Here is a 19,755-nt window from a genome sequence, read left to right as displayed (position 1 = left end):
AACTTTAGCAGTTTCAGACTGATCTCTTTCCTCACTATCTCCATGGGTCCCATCCTCTCCACTTTACTAGTTTAAATCCTTCAGAGCAATTCTAGCCATTCCTGATGGAGGGCTTATACCCGAGACTTCGATTCTCCTGCTCCTCAGATGCTACCTGAACTGCTGTGCTTTTCCAGAACCACACTGTCATCTCTGATCTCCAGCACCTGTAGTCCTCGCTTTCTCCTACCTCTGAGTTCTGACTAGTAGCCTACACCTGTTGGTCTTTTGGCAGTTCTCTCCCAACTGCTAAATCTTTCCCAGTCTTATACCCCCAAAGCATTGGATTGTGTCATTGGCTTTTAATATTGTCAATATACCAAATTCAATCTTGATTGGAGTTTGGTATTTCTTTTGGAGTACAATTTAAACTGGTTGGCCAAATTCAAATTTGTTTTTGTCTCCAGGCAGCCAGCTACCCTAGCTGCTGGACCACATGTTACATTGTATTGTATTCAGAAGACTTGGTGCTGTAAGGTAGTACTGCTAGCTTTTAACTCTCTTAACGGTACAGTACACCCACATCTTCATAACACTAAGTACAGCTGTAATATTATCCCTTACCAAAAATGCTCTTCCCTCTCCTCTTTTGCGCCCCCCCCCCCCTTTTTAATTGCATTTCTATCTTGGGACATTAAGCTACAAGTCCTGTCTATCCTTGACCCTCATCTGAATAATTGATATGATAACCTAGTCCATGCCCTGAATTCATTTGCCTTCCCTATTGCATTGAAATAAATGCATTTAATTTGTCAGTCCTATCTCATTCTCTGCTTTGTTCCTGTCTGCCCTGACTGACTTGTTCCTTTTCTCAATTGTAACAGTCTCAGACTGATCTGTTTCCTCACTATCTCCATGGGTCCCACTCACTCCACCTTACTATTTAATCCTTCCAAGCAGCTCTAGTAAATCTCCCTGCCAGTATATTAGCCCCCTTCCAATTCAGATGCAATCCATCCTCCTTTTATAGGTCACTTCTACCCCAGAAGAGATTTGAATTATCCAAAAATGTGAACTCTTCTCCCCTGCACCAACTTCTCAGCCATGCATTCATCTGCTCTATCCTCCTATTCCTACCCTCACTAGCTTGCAGCACCGGGAGCAATCCAGGTATTGCTACCCTCAAGGACCTGTCCTTTTTATTTGAAGATAGAGTGTGAAACACTTCCACTGGAATTTGTTATCATAAGAATCTACATGTATCTATTGGTAAGCGGTTCATTGTGGAAACTGATCACAATCCATTGAAAATGATTTGCTGCAAGCCACAGGACGAGTACACTATATGACCTCTGGTAGAGGTATGGGGGTATGACTTTGTCTACTACAGACTTGGCATCATTTGGACTGAGCAGGTTACCAAAGTTGAAAAAGATCGGAGGTTTCACCAGATGTACTAGTAGACTATGTTGATTAAAGCAAAATACTATGAATACTGGATAGACTGGGTAGACATTGAGATAAATGATCAATCTAATGCATTTTGGTTGGCATAAATGCAACCAACTTCAGGAGGAAATAGTAAATGCTCCAGAACTGAAGGTACTATGTAAGGGTATCAGAGGAGATTGGCCTGACTTGTTATCTTGTGGTGCGATTTTTAAAGAAATAGGTATTCGTATTGAAGCTCCTTGGCAAGCATTCTTGGCAAGAGTCTCCCCCTGCATACAGCACTCTTGATGAGACTATTGATGGGGTAAAGACTGCTCTGGTGACTCCCTCACTGTACCCCTTATTTTCTTAACTGCTTGCTGCTCCTACAATCTGGTGTTCTCATGACCTTGGTACTGGATAAGAGAGTGAATAGTTGTTTCTATTTAGGAGGGTGAGTTTTTTTTCCTCCATTTGTTGTCCTTACGATTGAATTTTCTGGGTGAATTTGTCTGCTGCCCTGATATGTTTTGAAACCTGTTCTGCAGGAAGTGTTTTAAGAAGTACCGTGTAAACAAGGTTAACCATGTGGGAGGATTGTGGTCCGGTTATTCACAATTTTGTTCGAAATCTAGTGAAGGAAGGATGCTTACAGAAGAATTTGGTTTTGTTTACATAGGATGTAGGGCACAGAAATGGACCATTTGGCTGTGACCAGTGTCCGATGGACTTTGTAGTTCATTTGACCCATCTCTGATCTTTTGTTTCCTAAATCCACCACCATAACCGTCTGATCCTTTTTTCCTCATGCTTGTCTGGCATCCTTTGAAACATACCTATACTATTCACTTCAGTCATTCATTTGTGATAGCAAGTTCCACATTATCACCATTGTTTGGATAAAGAAGTTTTTTCATTCTGAATTCACAATTTGATTACTTGGTTTGGGTAGTAGTTGGTAGTTTGTTTTTGGAAAACCACTGAGGTGTGAGTGGATAGCACTATGACTGCTGCCAAGAGTTGAAATGTATGTTGTTGGCCAGCTGATGTGATGTGGTCAGCCTTTATCTTGATGGGCCTATTGAAACATGGGGTGAGAGGGTATTATTACTGTAAATGAAGAGATCACAGGAGATTTGCTGAGAGTTCAAGGTCCATTAATCATGATGTTGTGATTGAAAGTGACATGGAGTGGAGCATGAGCAAGTGAGAGGTGGCTTACAGAAACCATGAAGTAGAGATTAGTTGATTCCCTTCTAGTCTTTGGTTTTCTAATATATTTCATCAGAGATGATAAGAGGCAGATTACTCTGAGATATTTTTAAAAACAAACTGGAGCACACTGTCAGTTAGAGATCACTTTAATTAGCATTTGTCATTACCCTTTGAAGGTTTACAGCAGGCTTCCTTTGTGAAATACTACATAAAAACCGAAAGAGTTGTGGATGTTGTCAATCAGAGGCAAAAACAGAACTCAGCTGCTCTGGTAGCATCTGTGAAGGGAAATCAGAGTTAACGTTTTGGATCGAGTGACCCTTCCTCATTTGTGAAATAATTGGATTGAAAGACCCTTTACAAGTTGTTTGCATGATTGTGACAGTAATTATATTCGTCTTGATAATTTAAAACCTCTATCCTTTTTTATCAAAATACATGTAAGCTCATTTAATATTTCATATCTTTTATCATGATGAACATGTGACTTGATTTTACAAATTTGGCAAGCACCGAACTTCCATTGGACAGCATTGGCAACAACAGATTAGAAAGAAATTATTCACCAGCGGAAGGATTGAGAGCCAGATGACACAGATTTAATGTGATTGGCAAAAGAACCAAAAATGATCTGAGGAAGATGTTTTATGCTGCAGGGTGGTTATGATCTGGAATGCACTACCTGAAAGGGTGGTCCAGATAGAGTTAATTGTAACTTTGAAAAAGGCATTGTGTAGGAGAAAGTTACAGATGTGGGGCAATAGCTGGGGAATGTCTTCTGTGCAGTAAACACTCAATGATCCTGCCTTGTGTCTGGGTGAATCTTGAGTCTCTTTTGCAATGAAGCTGTGAGCTGTAAGAAAGGAATGGGGGAAGGGGCTTGAGAATTAACATCTTCGACTTTTTTTTAATAAAGTCCCAGAGACTCCTAAAGTATGTGATTTAATAAAGTAATTAAGTCTAGAGAAGACTATTTGTATTTTTCATTTTGTATGACAAATTAATCTCTGATTAATTTTAATATGAAATCAGAAATACTGTTAAATAAACATTATTTATACACCACAGTTTAGCCAATATGTTAGACTTGAAAAAAATTTGTATTTTTTCATATATGATTGCTTTTGACTTTTTATGCCACTAGTTTGATCCAGGACAATTATAGGGTAATGGTGGGTTTAACAAGTCTTGTGTTTATGTACCTAGACAGCAGGGTATAAGGATTTGAGCTTGAAACATAATTTACTGGGGAAAAATGTCAACTGTAATTTCCTCTTGCCTGTCTGAAATGTTAAAGTTATACATAATAACAGCTATTTAGCTAATCTTGGGTTATCTCTGTGGCAGTATGGTTTTGTGCATCTCTGGATCCAGTTGCAATTTGAACAACGGTAATAATTTTGTGTTTATTCTGCTCTTGAGTACATAATTATAAATATTTTGTTACTATTTCAGCAAAGAAGTTGTCTCGCGTTTTAAACCATTGACTTGCTATTTTAAACTATTTTCTGCCATTGGTGCTTATTTTTTTGGTTTACTCTTCAGTATTCTAGATTTAACTTAATGTATAGTACCCCAGTAAGGTCTTCCTTTCAATCACTATACTATTGGACAGTGGAACTTGAGCTTCTTAAATCTTTGCAAAGCTTAATTTCGTTGGCAATTGGGATCAGTCTTGTTCTCAACTGTATCCTTCCTGAAGAAATCTGAGCAGGAGTAGGCCACTTGATCCTCCACGATTCATGAAGGTTGTCTCAAGTCTGCCTCTGACATTATCATCTTGTTCCTTGATTTTTTTTTGTATCCACAATGTGTTCATCTCTGCTTTGAATAAACTCAGCGATTGAGCATCCGCTGCCTTTGTGCTAGAATTCACATTTGAGTGGGGATAAGACTTGTAACCATCTGGGCATATTTGCTGACTGCAAAATGTTCAGTATCATTTTCAGTGACTTGGACACTGGAGCAGCCTGTGTCTTTGTGCAGCAAGTTTGGACAGCATCCAGGCTTAGGCTTATAAGTGACTTGGAATATTCACGCCACACAAATGCCAGGCAATAACAGTTTCCAAAAGGAGAAAACCAAACAATCTCCCATTAAAGTTCATTGGCATTACCATAGCTGAATTTTTGTTATCACTAACTTGGGTGTTACCATTGACCAGAAACTGAAATGGATCAGTTACATAAATATTGTGGCTACAAGAGCTTGCCTAAAAGCTGGGAAATCTGTGAATAGTAATCATTGCTCACGCCACAAAGTCTCTTCATGATCTACAAGGCACAAGTCAGGAATGTGCAGAAGCATTCTTCACTTGTCTCTGAGTGGTTCTCAAGAACACTTGAAGTTCGAATATCCAGGATAAAACAGACCACCAAACACCTTAACAATTAACTCTCACCAACACTACACAGTGGTAGCAAAGTATACCATATGCAAATACATTGCAGCAACTGAAAGCTCCTTTTGACTGCACCTTCCCAACCTATGGCTTTACAATCTAGAAGGATGAGGCGAGCAGTTGCTTGAACACACCACTTACATTACCAGGGTGTGAAGGGTCTGTGATGCTGCTTTCTACAGCAGCAAGCCATGTAAATGGAGTCCATGTATGGAACATTGGCTCGTGATGGCCCGGGCATGCACACCACCCTCTGCAGTTTCCTACAATTCTGGGCAGAGCAGTTGCCATATCGGGCCATTATACACCCAGACAGTATGGTTTCAATTCTGCATCTGTAGAAGTTGGTGAGGATCCTTATGGACATGTCAAATTTTCTGAGCTGCCTGAGGAAGAGGAGGCATTGTTGTGCCTCCTTGATCGTTGCAACTACGTGGGAAGACCGGGACAAGTCCTCTGTTATTGTCAGTCTAAGGAACTGATGTTTTCCACCCACTCAACCTCAGTTTTGTTGATGTAGATGGGGTTGTATTCTCATCCTTTCATACTAAAGTCAATGATCGGTTCTTTAGTTTTGCTGACGTTGAGAGAGGTTGCTCTCATTGCACCATGTCATTAACCCTTGAGTGAATTAAATTGCAAGCATTGTTTCTAAAAAAAAAGTTCCTCATTTCTTCTTGTAATGCACTTGTATGGCAGGTCTATTCCTTGGTGACCTTGTAATTCAATGTCCAAATACTGGGCAATTTTTGCATTTCGGATCCATGTCCCCTCAGAATTGGATTGGGACTGCATAAATTCACTCATACAAGTGCTTAGTCAGCATGCACGGACTTTAATTCTAATACTGGCTGGGTTTGAACCCCGGTCTTGGTCAAATAACCATGTTGTATTCTAAATTCTTATGGCTTTTGACTTAATTAGTACATGTTCTCTCCAGCAATGTTTTGAAAGCTGAAGAAGTGCATCATAGGAAATTTCCCAATCTATAGTTGCCTGCTTTAAAAGATGTTGATGTTTGTATTTACTTTTGAGATGGTTTGCTAATGTTCCCTTGCATAGTTTAGAAGGAATGTTGAATAAAATGTGTTAAAATTTCTTTATATTTTGTATTTCATTTTTTACTTCAAAATTCTATATGATTGGGGGCTAATGTAGCAATATACAGTAGACATCATTGATTAGCCATAGATGTGGCTGTAATGGTGTGATCTTTGCTGCTTGACTAATCTAATTAGAAAAGACTTCATATTCACAAATTTGAAGTACTTTTTGTACTTTTGATTATGACATATGATAGATGTTTAACTAAAGGTTAAAGTTTATTTTTGGAACTTGCTAGTAGATTACCTGATGGACAATGACTGGGATGTTGTCTTTTTCTAATTCATTTGAAAAATTGTTTTTGAACAAGAATTCCCGTATAGTTTGATTAAGATTGTTGTACTAAATACAGGGCTGGGTGGAAAAGACTGATCTAGTAAAGGACTTGCAAAAGGAGTAAGTGGGAAGAGCACTGGCACATGGTGCTCAAAGCATGTGCAAGTATGATGCAGTATGTGTTGAAAGAGGAATATGAGTAATTCTGCTTCAGAGAGCTTGGAATTGTTATGTTGTTGACTTAGCACTTTGTTTCCTCCCTTTCGTGATGAACCAATATTAAACTACATTAACTTTGTCAAGTACAAGTCAGAAACTATGTTTTCCTTCTAGATGAAAGCAATTATGATGAATTGAAAGCAATTCCCAGTTAAAATCATTCCTGCCATCTATAGTTCTCTTAACCATCTGACCTAAACCTACTTCACTATAACTGCTGGAATATGTTGGCTAATAATGTTTAATTGAAGTCAGTAAATCAGATCATTGAAATCTGTTTAGTCAGTTCAATTGTTTGAAATTTATTATTAAATCACTCTGGAGTAGGTGGGGCTTGAGCCTAGGTCTCCTGGCCTTGAGGTAGGAACACTTCCACTGCATTATAAGAATCCCCATACTTGTTTGAAATCATGTACTAACAGAAGCTTGTAAAGCTGGTCTACATCTGAATGAAATCTGTTTTCTGGAAATTTACAAAATATTGCTTTTGAAGACTAGTTGTTGATCGATGCGTGTATGACCTGATTTCAAATGATTTGTCTTATTCAGATTCTTTAGTCATTATATTCAGTCAGTACAACCTAATCTCTGTTATGATTATTTCCAAGTTTTGTAATTTACTCAAGTCTGCTTACATACTTAGTGTCCCATGTAATAACATTGAGTATTTGCTTCATAGAATCTCTTCAGTGTGGAAACAGGCCATTTGGCCCAACAAGTCCACATTGATCCTCCAAAGAGCAACTCACCCTGACCCATTCCCCTATCCTGTATTTACCCCTGACTAATGCACTTAACCTACACATCCCTGAATACTATGGGCAATTTAGCATGGCCAATTCACCTAACCTGCACATCTTTAGACAGTGGGAGGAAACCCATGCAGACGCGGGGAGAATATGCAAAGTCCACACAGACTTCCGCCTGAGGCTGGAATCGAACCCTGGGTCCTTGGTGCTATGAGGCAGGGTCCATGTGGACAGGGATACTGATAAGGAAAGCTGAGCCTCTCTCTTGTGTTTTGGACAAATGGGTCCTCTTTTCAATTATTTTCATCAGAAATGCTGAAACTTCTCAGGCTGTCCCATGACTGTATAGAAATCCAGAACATTTGGCTAATCTCAGCTGAGTCATCAGTGGGGAGTGGGGATTCTCGGAGGAACAAAAAAAATTATTATAAATAGACAAACTTTTACATAGTTTGCACATTCAAGTTGCTGGATAAATTAAATAGCTCCAACCAACTATACCTGGAGGATTCCATTATAATGAGGTAAAACATGGTATAATTGGCTACATACTATCAGACCTATTTGTGTTAGCTGTATTATAATGGGTCAACTTTTGATACTTATTTTAATGCAAAGAAATTATTGTGAAGTGAAAAATATATCCTTTGGCATTATTATAAACATTGTTGCTTAACGTTATTTGTAGCAGGACTTCAGAACTCCTTGGTCAAATACTTCAGAGCTTCTTGAAAAATCATCAAGACAGGCCAATTTCTTTGAAAAGCCTCTTGTTACTTATCAAAATCTAAGAAATGTTCTCTGATATATTCTCTGATTACTTCGAAGCTACTTTACCATTTACTTGTTTGTCTTGCTTCTGTGTTCTCAATCGAAGAATAGATCTGACTTGAGTAGTTTGTGCTATTGGTATTCACCTAGATGTGCCATTTTTCTATCTTTTTTTTGAGGTGGCACATAAATAGTATGCCCAAGGGGACAGATGTCTACTTCCAAGCTTGCTTGTGATTGCGCAAACTGCCTTTTATCTGAAGGTCAGACTAAACCCAATGCTAAAGGGTATCGGCGATTTCTGCTATCTAGTGATATCAGATATTTTGTGTTTAAATAACATTCTGTTCCCAATTTAAGTAAAATATTTATTCCATGGGCCTAAACCTCTAGTAAGTGGCAAATTCATTGGCCAACCATCAAGATAACGTGGTTGAGATTCTCATTGAAAAATTGAATAATCTGAACAGGTAAAACCTGTATGTAGCATTTAAACTTTAAAGATTATTTTTCATTTTAGTTTTATTCTTTAATTTTTAATGTATGTTTGCATATGCATCGAGAACCAGTTAGAGTAGAACTAAATAATTTGGCTAGCATTAGTATATATTCCTATTTATGGCAGGGATGAAATAATTAAAAGGAAGTAAATCTGTTACTATACATACAAATGAGGTTGTCTCATTTCTTAGCCCTTTTATTTGAGTATTGCATTATTCAAATTTTGAGGGGCATGGTTAGGTAGATAAAAATATTTTCCCCTGAGTAGAGTCATCAATAACCAGGGGCATAGATTTAAAGAAAGAGGCAGAGAGGATATAAGATATCTGGAACTGCCTGCATGAAAAGGTGATAAACATGGGAACCATCAAAATATTTAAACAGAATTTACATGACCACTTGATGTTGCGTAGCATATACAAGGCGATGAGCCAAATGCTGAAAAATAGGACTCGAGCAGATAGGTGCTTGATGACTGGACAGAATGGGTCACAGGGCCTTTTCCTGTGCTGTAAATTCTTTGACTCTATTCTAACCCTTTTTTAATGTAGTTCTTTACATAACATTAATAGCAACAAAATAACTGGTCATTTAGCACAATTTCATAGCTGTCTCCTTCCATTCTGTGTCATCTGACCTTGCCTTCATATTTTTCTATTCCTTTCTCCCTCTTCACTTATCTGGCTCTCCTTTCCAATTTGCTTCAGTATTAATACAGTTTTTCATTGAAGTTGGAAACTACGAAGCAAAAATGTGGTTTAGTGTTTGTCATAGATTGCAAAGAACATAAGCAATTGTAATCAGTCCGGTTCGTACTTGTTAATTGAAGCAAGACATCCAGAACACTAACAAAAGCAAAGTATTGCTGATGCTGGAGATCTCAAATAAAAACAAAGCACCGGAAAAACTCAGGAGGACTAACAGCACCTGTGGAGAGAGAAACAGCTACTGTTTCAAATCCAGTATGACTTCTATTCAAAATGGAGTTAACTGTATTTTTCTCTCTATAAATACTGCCAGATCTGCTGAGTCATTCAGGCGCTTTGTTTTTAATACAGGATCCTGTGTTTGGAATGTATATAGTTTTCCTGTTAAGAAAACTTTACTTCAGATAAGGCTGTTTTCAGTTGTAGTTGCTTTAAAGTTATGCCTTTAATTCAGTTACAAGTGATAAATTATAGTAAAAAAAGATTTAGAACATGAATTGCAATTACCAGCCTTTCATTCTTTGATTCCTTTCGAGTCCAGAGTTGAGGCTTAGACCTTCAGATTTGGTATGAGAATGTTAGTGTTGAAAGTTTTATCTTGATGTTGGATATTATCAAGCAGGGTACAGACTGATTCCAAATTGTGCTGATGCAGCTTTAAACAACTAAACTTTCAATTGAACTTGATTTGATTACTGCTGATGGACTTAAGTAATTATATGAAATTTTGGTAGTTAATTGACAATTCTTAGTATAAAAAAATCATTAAGCTCATGCATTATGATACATGGTGAAGCAAATTTACAAATGGTTTCTATGTTTGCTGTCAGCTTTTCACCATGTTGCTACATTTATTTGAGGAGGTGCTCAAGAAGAAACCATAAGCACTAAGTTTAAAATTTGTTGTAGTAAATCTGAATAAAGCCTCTTTTCACATGAAAAAATAAAGAATGATGTACTATATTTAATAGAAAATTGTGTGAGCTATATAAGGTAAACTTGTGATCATTTTTTGTTCACGATACATGAATATGCAAGGAGAAGGTGGATAAAAGAAAGTTAGACAAAGATAAACTGAGTAATTATTGGGCTGCATTATTTTGAGAAATTAATTGCACTGTTTTATAAATAAAATGCTAATCAGGGATAACACCACACTCCATGAATTGTAGATAACTTCTAATTATTGCTGACTTTGGTTTATTTAACAACTGGCTACCTCAATCCCCTGCAGTTTCTCTTTTATGCTCACTGGTTCTCTCGTCTCAGTACTCTATGAGCAAAAGGTTTTTAGTTTATGTACTGGGGAAAATTGAGGGGAGAAAAAGTTTGCATGCCTGTGGAAGATCTTGCAGCACTCCTTAATTAATGAAGTATCTTTTAAACTCTGATCACTACTTTATTGTAGAAAATCTAGCAGCCATATACAAATTTCCACAAATAGCCAAGTGATATAACTGGATAGTTTTTTTGTTGTTGAGGTGGATCAGGGATAAACATTGACTCGGAATTCAGTGATAATTCCCCTGCAGTTGTTTTAAATAATGGCATGGGACCATTTAGATCCACCTGAGCGAGCAGACCAAGCTTTGGTTTGATACCTAATCTGAAAGACTGGAAATCCTAGCAGTATAGAACTTCCTTAGCACTTCATGAGAGTGTCACTCTGGATTTTTGTACTTTGTTCCTTCAGTACCCGACAAAATCCCTGTTCTCTTAACCTTCTGGCCACTGTGAACAAATTAGATCATTTACATCCATGGTGCCTTATTCGATCTTGAGATGAGTTTTTTGATTATATATCTACTTCATTACCAACACCCCCTAGTTATGTGTCTAATGTTGCTAGATTCCTGTTTTTCCCCACAAAATGATTTATTGACCTTACAGATGAGATCCTGTCCAATGACCTGGTTATAAATAATTCAGATCAGTTTCACTTCAAAATTATCTAAGTTCTAATTGGTACAGTGTGTCAAATAATTTTTTTAAAAATTGTGTTGTAGTTATTTACAATTCTCAAGATTTGGAGATCTGTCTGTTTATGAAGGGCACATGTGGCTGTTTAATGATGCATTTCTGAAGGCAAATATTTTACATGGGTGATAGAGATTTTGGCAAAGAGGAGTGCCAAAGCAGAGGGATTAGGGTGAAATCAGAACTTGCCAAAGAGCTGGCACACAAGCATGATGGACCATGTGAAATATGAAACAGGAGCAGAAGTAGACCATTTTGACCTTTTCAAGCTTGCTGTGCTATTCAGTAGGATCACCAGTAAACAATTGTTTCAAATTCTAAATTTCCATCTACTCATGATAACCTTTGATTACCAGGCCTTCCATGAATCTATTTACCTTTACTTTAAAAATATTCGCTGACCTGACTACCATTGCCTTCTGAGGAAGATACAGTAATTCTACACAAAGAGAATTCTCCTAATTTCAGTCTCAAAATAGTGATCACTAATGTTAAAACAGTAACCTGTACTTCTGGACCCATCACAAGAGAAAACATCCTTTCCACATCTAACCATTTAAGACTTTATACATTGATGAAATGGCTTCCTTCAGTGCTTTATAATTCTGATGCATTCAATAGTAGCAGACATTACCAATGAGTTTGAGTCCTGAGCATGCTTTGAAATGCCAATAATTCTATATTGCCATGCCTGCCAAACAGTGAGAGAAGACAGTACTGGTACAGTAATTAGCTGGACTTAAAGTCACCATGCCTTTGCTCTGCTCAGATTTGCATCACATTAGAGGTCTGAATTGACTTTGTGTTGGCCTTCGGTAACAAGAGTTCTGCTTTTCCATCAAAACATCAACTCAGAATCTGATTTTAAATTATTCTAAATGTTAAAGAAAAAGATTACATTTGACAAAAATGTCTTCAAGTATTAGGGAATGAATGGGAAACCAATAGGAGTGTTGAAGGACATGTGACAAGCAGTCACTGTGTGTTTATGATCTTGTCTGACAGCCTCTAGTATGCTCGGTTGAGTTAGGATGGGATCCAATTATATCTCTATAACTTTTGATTAAAGAATATTTTGTAGCCCTGTGTATCTGGTTATTAGCTTGTTGGAAGAATTTTATTTTAAAATCTTGCTAAACTGAATTATTTTGTTTTTTGCAAGATTATTCAGTTTAAATACGTAAGTAGTTTATTTCTGTGGTAATATGATGACTAAACAGTTCAGATCTGTGCCAATAAATTCTACTTCTGTAATCCAACGGCTTACGAATAGAAAACTCTGACGTTAATGGGAATTCTCAATCCCACATCTCACTGGTGTAAGCTTTGCTAACACATTGTAAAATATCATGTTTGCTATTTTATCAGAGTCAAAAAATGTGGTACTGGAAAAGCATAGCCGGTCAGGCAGCATCTGAGGAGTAGGAGAGTTGACATTTTGAGTATGAGCTCTTCATCAGAACTCATGCTCGAAACGTCGATTCTCCTGCTCCTCAGATGCTACCTCACCGGCTGTGCTTTTTCAGCACCACACCTTATTACTATTGCTTTAGTGAACTGGGTAGTTCAGTACATTGAGCTAGATTTTTCTCACCTTCTGGATATGAAGATCAAGCATAAATTGCTGAGTTAAAAGTTTTTTTTTGCTAAGTGTAGTATTCAAACTGAGCTTCAGCAATCTTGATGTCCTTATTGAACATGGACAAAACTGTACCCAATTCAGTACTAATCGGCATTCTCACTGAGAGAATAAAAAAACGAAAGAACTGCAGATGCTGGAAATCAAACAAAAACGGGAATTGCTGGAAAATCTCAACAGGTTGGGCAGCATCCTTGGAGAGAAATCAAAGTTAACATTCTGGGTCCAGTGACCCTTTCTCAGAACTCACTGAGTGAATGAATGGAAACAATTGGTATGCAAATTAAAAAGTGTGATGGAAGCTGCCTGCTATTGGTGACTTAAGATATTATTGAATAGATGGGAGGACTTGGTATCGGCAGTTCTGTAATTCACTTGAATGATTTTAGTTTTGACAGTGGGTGCCTCAACTGTTTTTATGCTTTTGCAAGTTAAAATTAATTTTAATTGCCAGTAGCATTTATTATCCAGCTATTGTATTAGAAATTCTGTCACCAAGATGTCATAAATCCTTTTTAACTGGCAGACTAATTTAAATGCTGAATCATGAGCAAATCATTGTTAACAAAGACCGAGTCAGAACGATCATGAGTTTTATTCTTGTTTACTTGAAAATGACTCATTGACTTTATCTTACAATTTAAACATTTGTCTACATTTTCTTTTAACTTTTGATTTTGCATCGCGAAATAATATCAGAAGAGGCAGATATACATATTGAGTTAGATTCATGTGTTTGTACTTGTGTAGGTTACTTAAATCCATGTTCTGCCAGCCATTGAACCATGCATGAACTATTCTTCAGCTGGTCACAGTTTGGTATGACATTGGCCATCTTGCATGATGGCTAATGGATTTGTGAAATTGAAGTGCAAAGGAGTGGACAGTGACTTCAACGTGTTCAAGATTAGAAATCGCTTTTAGCAGCAATTACCATGCGGTCTCAGGATACTTCTACACCAGCATAGGACAGGCAGATGCAGGCAAGTAGAACTCATGACAAAAACAAGGATGTCATGTAGCTGAACCACAAAGGTGACTGGCAGCTTTAAATTTTACTGTTGGCTGGGCGTTTCCATTTTTAAGGCTGTGTTATTTTCTGTGTGTTTAATGGCTGGTATCCTGTCTTTTACAGCTGAGGTGTATTTTTGGAGAGAAGTAGAGAAGCTCGAGACTGGAAATTCAATTGGGCTTTATGTTGTGTGGAAGTTCTTGATTCTGACAGTAGTTATCCTATCATCTTATTGAATCCGAAGTTTATTTGTGCAACAGGATAAGGATTCAAATGGGGGGAGAATCTTTGGATGAGAAATGTAAATCTTCTTGACAAATGATCCGTTTAATTTGGCTTGTGAACTAGTTGGTGCTGATGGTTGCATAGGTTGGTTCAAGAAAAGGGAGAAATGTTTTGGTGTTTTATTTTGAAATAGAATGTCTCATCTTGTGCAATAATACTCTCTACATTTTGGGGTGAACATTATGCTGAGATGGCTTTCTCTCAAGCACTGTTTGTTGACTCTTCATTCTGCATTTGTTTTAGCCTGGACAAGAAAGTGCCAAGTGCAGAACTTCATGCAGTATATTGTGACTGTTGAGAATTTTCTGGGGATTTGTGAAGATTAATGCTAATAACCTGTTTTCTGTTTCCTCTTTAGGCTCGGAATGTCAATACTGCAGAGCTGGCAGCCATTAAAGTTATTAAGCTGGAGCCTGGTAAGTAATCAAGCTAGTTTTAGATAATGAAACTATACCTTTAAGTTGTCTCTTTCAGATTCTGGATAAGTGTTACATTTTCTTTGAACTTTACTGGATATTGCATTCATAATAAAATTGAAGTCTTTGGGCAAACATTTTTTATGTAGTTCATTTAAACCTAAGAAACTTGAAACAATATAATGCACTAACACAATTGGTGGCCCAATTCTTCAAGTATCCTAATCATAACTGGTTCTATTTGATGTATAAATTTCATTACTGCATCAAGCTGTATAACCCAAACAGTGATCAACACGTGGGATTAAGTATTTAAGGCTATTCATAAACATGGATGATCAAGTTCACTTTTGATTTAGATTCTGGTTCATATGACTGATGAGTTGGACAGTGATTATTGTACGCTGTCTGTTGGGAAAAATGTGTTTAATGAAACATGTGGTTAGTAGTTCTTTCATGATATTTTCTATTTTTGTTTTTGTTTCAATTTTAAAAAACCCTTCTTGCATGGAATCCTGGAAAACAAAACTGTTCAAGCAAAGACAAAAATAAAATGTTTGTAAATAAATTGAATACCAACTGAGATTGAGGGAAATGTCATCTGGAATCAAAATGGAGCGGATGTCAAACACCAGGATAATTGATGTGAAACTGACAAAGAAGATAAGCTATTCATTAAAAAAAAGTTGATTTTCTGCAAGTTATAATTGCATAATCTGAACAAAATGACTAACACAAAAGATAAATGATTTTTAAATACAAGCCATTACTCCCCATTCTGTTCACAGGATCATTAATTATTCAGTTCACCTGAATTAGAGCTCTAGGTCAGATTCAAAATTGTACTAGTTTGGAAGGCACTTGAAATTGCACACACTTAAAAAAAAAAAAAATCTGGTCCATATTTTTAAAAAAGCCATACTTAAAAACTGAGTAGTATACATAACTAACACTATTAATTCTTCAAATTAATCTTTTTAAAAACCCAGGTTACTCATGAATAGATGATTCTGTGAAAAATGTTTATTTTTCACTAATTTTCATTATTATTAAAAGTCTTCGTTAGGTTACCAGTCTTAAAAACTACTTAATAGAAATAAAAACTGTTTATCTTCCATCACACTGAGAAATTACACTAGTCTATGAATATTTTAAGTTTATGATCATCGACTTCAAGTTTCTGCTAAAATCTATTTGGAAGCTAGCTAGTGTGACTTGGAATAGGTCTGGCAGTTTGCTGAGTAAGGGAGTTCTTAATTTAGATTTTTAGAAATTTTGTAGTTTATATTTGTGTAATTATCTGTTTAAATTCTAAATTTCATCCAGGTTTATATCTTCTCTAATCAACCTGCTCAGAGATGCTGTTACACATCTCTGGAGCAAGTAAGACTTGAACCCAGGCCTTCTGGCCCAGTTAGCTCAACTTTGAGTGCTGGCAATTTGATGAGTAAGGGAGTTAGGGAAGGAAGTGTTCCTTTTGGGTTTTTTTCTGGTTTTCCACCTTCTAGGATTTGGTTTTTACTAGAGGGGAAGAAGCTAGCTGTTTACAATACTAGCCGGGTCAGTAAGAAAGCAGAGATAGCTAAAGTTAACTTGCGAATGATAGATTAAGGGACAGGGATAGAGGAAGTTGATGTGCTGAAAATTTTGTCAAACATTAAGATTGACAAGTTGCCAGGACCGGACCAGATTTGTCTCGGCTGCTTTGGGAAACGAGAAATGCAATTGCTTCGCCTCTTGCGAAGATCTTTGCATCCTCGCTGTCCACTGGAGTCATACCTGAGGACTGGAGAGAGGCAAATGTAATTCCTCTCTTCAAGAAAGGAAATAGGGAAATCCCCGGCAATTACAGACCAGTAAGTCTCACGTCTGTCGTCTGCAAGGTGTTAGAAAGGATTCTGAGGGATAGGATTTATGACCATCTGGAAGAGCATGGCTTGATTAAATGCAGTCAACATGGCTTTGTGAGGGGCAGGTCATGCCTCACAAACCTTTTCGAGTTCTTTGAGGATGTGATTAGAAAAGTTGATGAGGGTCGAGCTATGGATGTGGTGTGTATGGACTTCAGCAAGGCATTTGATAAGGTTTCTCATGGTAGGCTCATTGAGAAGGTCAGGAGGAATGGGATATAGGGGAATTTAGCTGTCTGGATACAGAAGTGGCTGGCCAACAGAAGACAGGGAGTGGTAGTAGAAGGAAAATATTCTGCCTGGAAGTCAGTGGTGAGTGGTGTTCCACAGGACTCTGTCCTTGGGCCTCTACTGTTTGTAATTTTTATTAATGACTTGGATGAGGGGATTGAAGGATGGGTCAGCAAGTTTGCAGACGACACAAAGGTTGTAGGTGTTGTTGACAGTATAGAGGGCTGTTGTAGGCTGCAGCGGGACATTGACAGGATGCAGAGATGGGCTGAGAGGTGGCAGATGGAGTTCAACCTGGATAAATGCGAGGTGATGCATTTTGGAAGGTTGAATTTGAAAGCTGAGTACAGGATTAAGGATAGGATTCTTGGCAGTGTGGAGGAACAGAGGGATCTTGGTGTGCAGGTACATCCCTTAAAATGGCCACCCAAGTGGACAGGGTTGTTAAGAAAGCATATGGTATTTTGGCTTTCATTAACGGAGGATTGAGTTTAAGAGTAGTGAGATCTTGTTGCAGCTCTATAAAATTTTGGTTAGACCGCACTTGGAATACTGCTTCCAGTTCTGGTCGCCCTATTATAGGAAAGATGTGGATGCATTGGAGAGGGTTCAAAGGAGGTTTACCAGGATGCTGCCTGGACTGGAGGGCTTATCTTATGAAGAGAGGTTGACTGAGCTCGGACTTTTTTCATTGGAGAAAAGGAAGAGGAGAGGGGACCTAATTGAGGTATACAAGATAATGAGGTGCATTGATAGAGTCGATAGCCAGAGACTATATCCTAGCGCAGAAATGGCTAACATGAGGGGTCATAGTTTTAAACTGGTTGGAGGAAAGTATAGAAGGGATGTCAGAGGCGGTTTCTTTACACAGAAAGTTGTGAGAGCATGGAATGCGTTGCCAGCAGCAGTTGTGGAAGCAAGGTCATTGGGGACATTTAAGAGACTGCTGGACGTGCATATGGTCACAGAAATTTGAGGGTGCATACATGAGGATCAGTGGTCGGCATAACATTGTGGGCTGAAGAGCCTGTTGTGTGCTGTACTGTTCTATGTAGGTCAGTGGTGATGCAGTAGCAGGCATTAAAGGGATTATTTCAGAATACACAGATACTTTGGAAAGAGATAGAAAAGTTCCAAGGGGAGGATCCATCATCAATAGTTTTCTAAAATAGTTAACTGAAGATCATGTTAACCTTGAAGAAAAATCATGTAACTGCATGAAGTTGGGCAGCAGATCAGAAGATTGGGCAGAATATGAAAACCATTAAAGGAAGACTTCAGGATTAATATGAGGGTCAAATTAGAGAATGAGAGGTAAAAAAGCTAAAAGTATGAAAATAGTCAGATTTCTGTAAAGACGAGAAGGGAAAAACTGTTAGCAAACTGCTGTAGAAATTGAGTTTACGGAATTAATAATGGAAAATAAAGAGATGTCAGATGAGTTGAACAGATATTTTTGAATTAGTCTTCGCTATAGAGGATACAGCTATAACATCCCAGAAGTAGCTAGAAGTCAGGAAATTAAAGGCAGGGAGAAATCGACACTCACTACTAGGGAAATGATATTTCGTAAATTGTTGGAGCTGTGGCTGAAAACTACCCAGGTCCTCATGTACTCCATCCTAGGATCTTAAATGAAATATGTGTAGTGAGAAAGTTGATGCATTGCTTTTAATTTTCCAATCTTCCCTAGATTAGGGAAAGGCTTTGCTAGTTTGGAAAATAGCAAATGTAACTTGTTTATTCAAAAAGGGAGGGATAGAAATCAAGAAACTAAGTCTAGTTAACTTAACATTTGTGATATGGAACATATTAAAAGCTATTCTGAAAGATGTCATGGCAGGGCACTTGGATGAGCTCAAGGTAATCAGCTAGAGTCAACGTGGGTTTGTGGATCTGCAACCTTACTAACCATACCTCCTATGTTCACATTCAATAATTTATATAAATGACAAAAAACAGTGCACCCAGCACCGACCCTTGTGGCACAGCACTGGATGCAGTCCTCCAGTCTGAGAGGCAACCCTCCACCACCCTCTGTCTTCTACCTTCAAGCCAGTTCTATATCCAAATGGCTAGTTCTCCTTGTATTCCATGTGATCAAACCTTGCTAAGCAGTCTACCCTGAGGAACATTGTCGATCGCCTTACTGAAGTCCATATAGATCACGTCCAGTGCTCTGTCCTCATCAATCCTCTTTGTAACTTGTTCAAAAAACTCAGCCAAGTTAGTGAGACATGATTTCCCATGCACAAAGCCATATTGACTGTCCCGAATCAATCGCTGCCTTTCCAAATACATATAAATCCTGTTCTTCAGGATTCCCTCCAACAACTTGTCTACCACTGATGTCAGGCTCACCGGTTTGTAATTCCCTGTTTTTCCCTTACCACTTTTCTTAAATAGTGGCACCACGTTCACCAGCCTTCAGTCTTCCAGCATCTCGAAGCCTTGGACCCCCGGAGGGCGGTCTTTCTGTTCCGTGATCGGTCAATAAGCACTCACAATCAGTTTGGTTCTAAGGCTTCGTTCTTTATTTCTTCGTACGGCCTGGTACAGAACATCCGGAAACAGAGGTTGTGTACATCTGTATTCCTTGAAGGAGCTGCACATATGGCTTAAAACAAAAACATTTTTATACTTTTCTTATAGAAGTGCACAGGCTATGATCGCATAGTACATTCAGACAATTACTAAACGATACACCCGCCTCAGGCGACTGTCTGTGTGGAGTTTGCACATTCTCCCCGTGTCTACGTGGGTTTCCTCCGGGTGCTCCGGTTTCCTCCCACAGTCCAAAGATGTGCAGGTCAGGTGAATTGGCCATGCTAAATTGCCAATAGTGTTAGGTAAAGGAGTAAATGTAGGGGAATGGGTGGGTTGCGCTTCAGCTGGTTGGTGTGGACTTGTTGGGCTGAAGGGCCTGTTTCCA

At 38.1% G+C, this 19,755-nt stretch overlaps 1 protein-coding gene across 10 annotated transcripts in view; it reads left to right on the top strand.

Moving 5' to 3' along the window:
* The window catches only part of LOC122552997 (mitogen-activated protein kinase kinase kinase kinase 3), a 297,582-nt gene that overhangs the window by 53,518 nt on the left and 224,309 nt on the right, over nt 1-19,755 (top strand). For all 10 annotated transcript variants that reach the window (XM_043696372.2, XM_087991550.1, XM_087991549.1 and 7 more), the window contains exon 2: nt 14,625-14,682. In XM_043696372.2, coding sequence (XP_043552307.1) covers nt 14,625-14,682 — 58 coding nt within the window. The remainder of the gene's footprint in view (nt 1-14,624; nt 14,683-19,755) is intronic.

This window comes from Chiloscyllium plagiosum, unplaced genomic scaffold (assembly GCF_037043375.1).
Source record: "Chiloscyllium plagiosum isolate Xiang-an unplaced genomic scaffold, Cpla_swu_hap1 HiC_scaffold_10, whole genome shotgun sequence".
NCBI classification, from domain to species: Eukaryota; Metazoa; Chordata; class Chondrichthyes; order Orectolobiformes; family Hemiscylliidae; genus Chiloscyllium; species Chiloscyllium plagiosum.
Note: the sequence above shows the minus strand (reverse complement) of the source record. Positions and strands in the feature narration are given on the sequence as shown.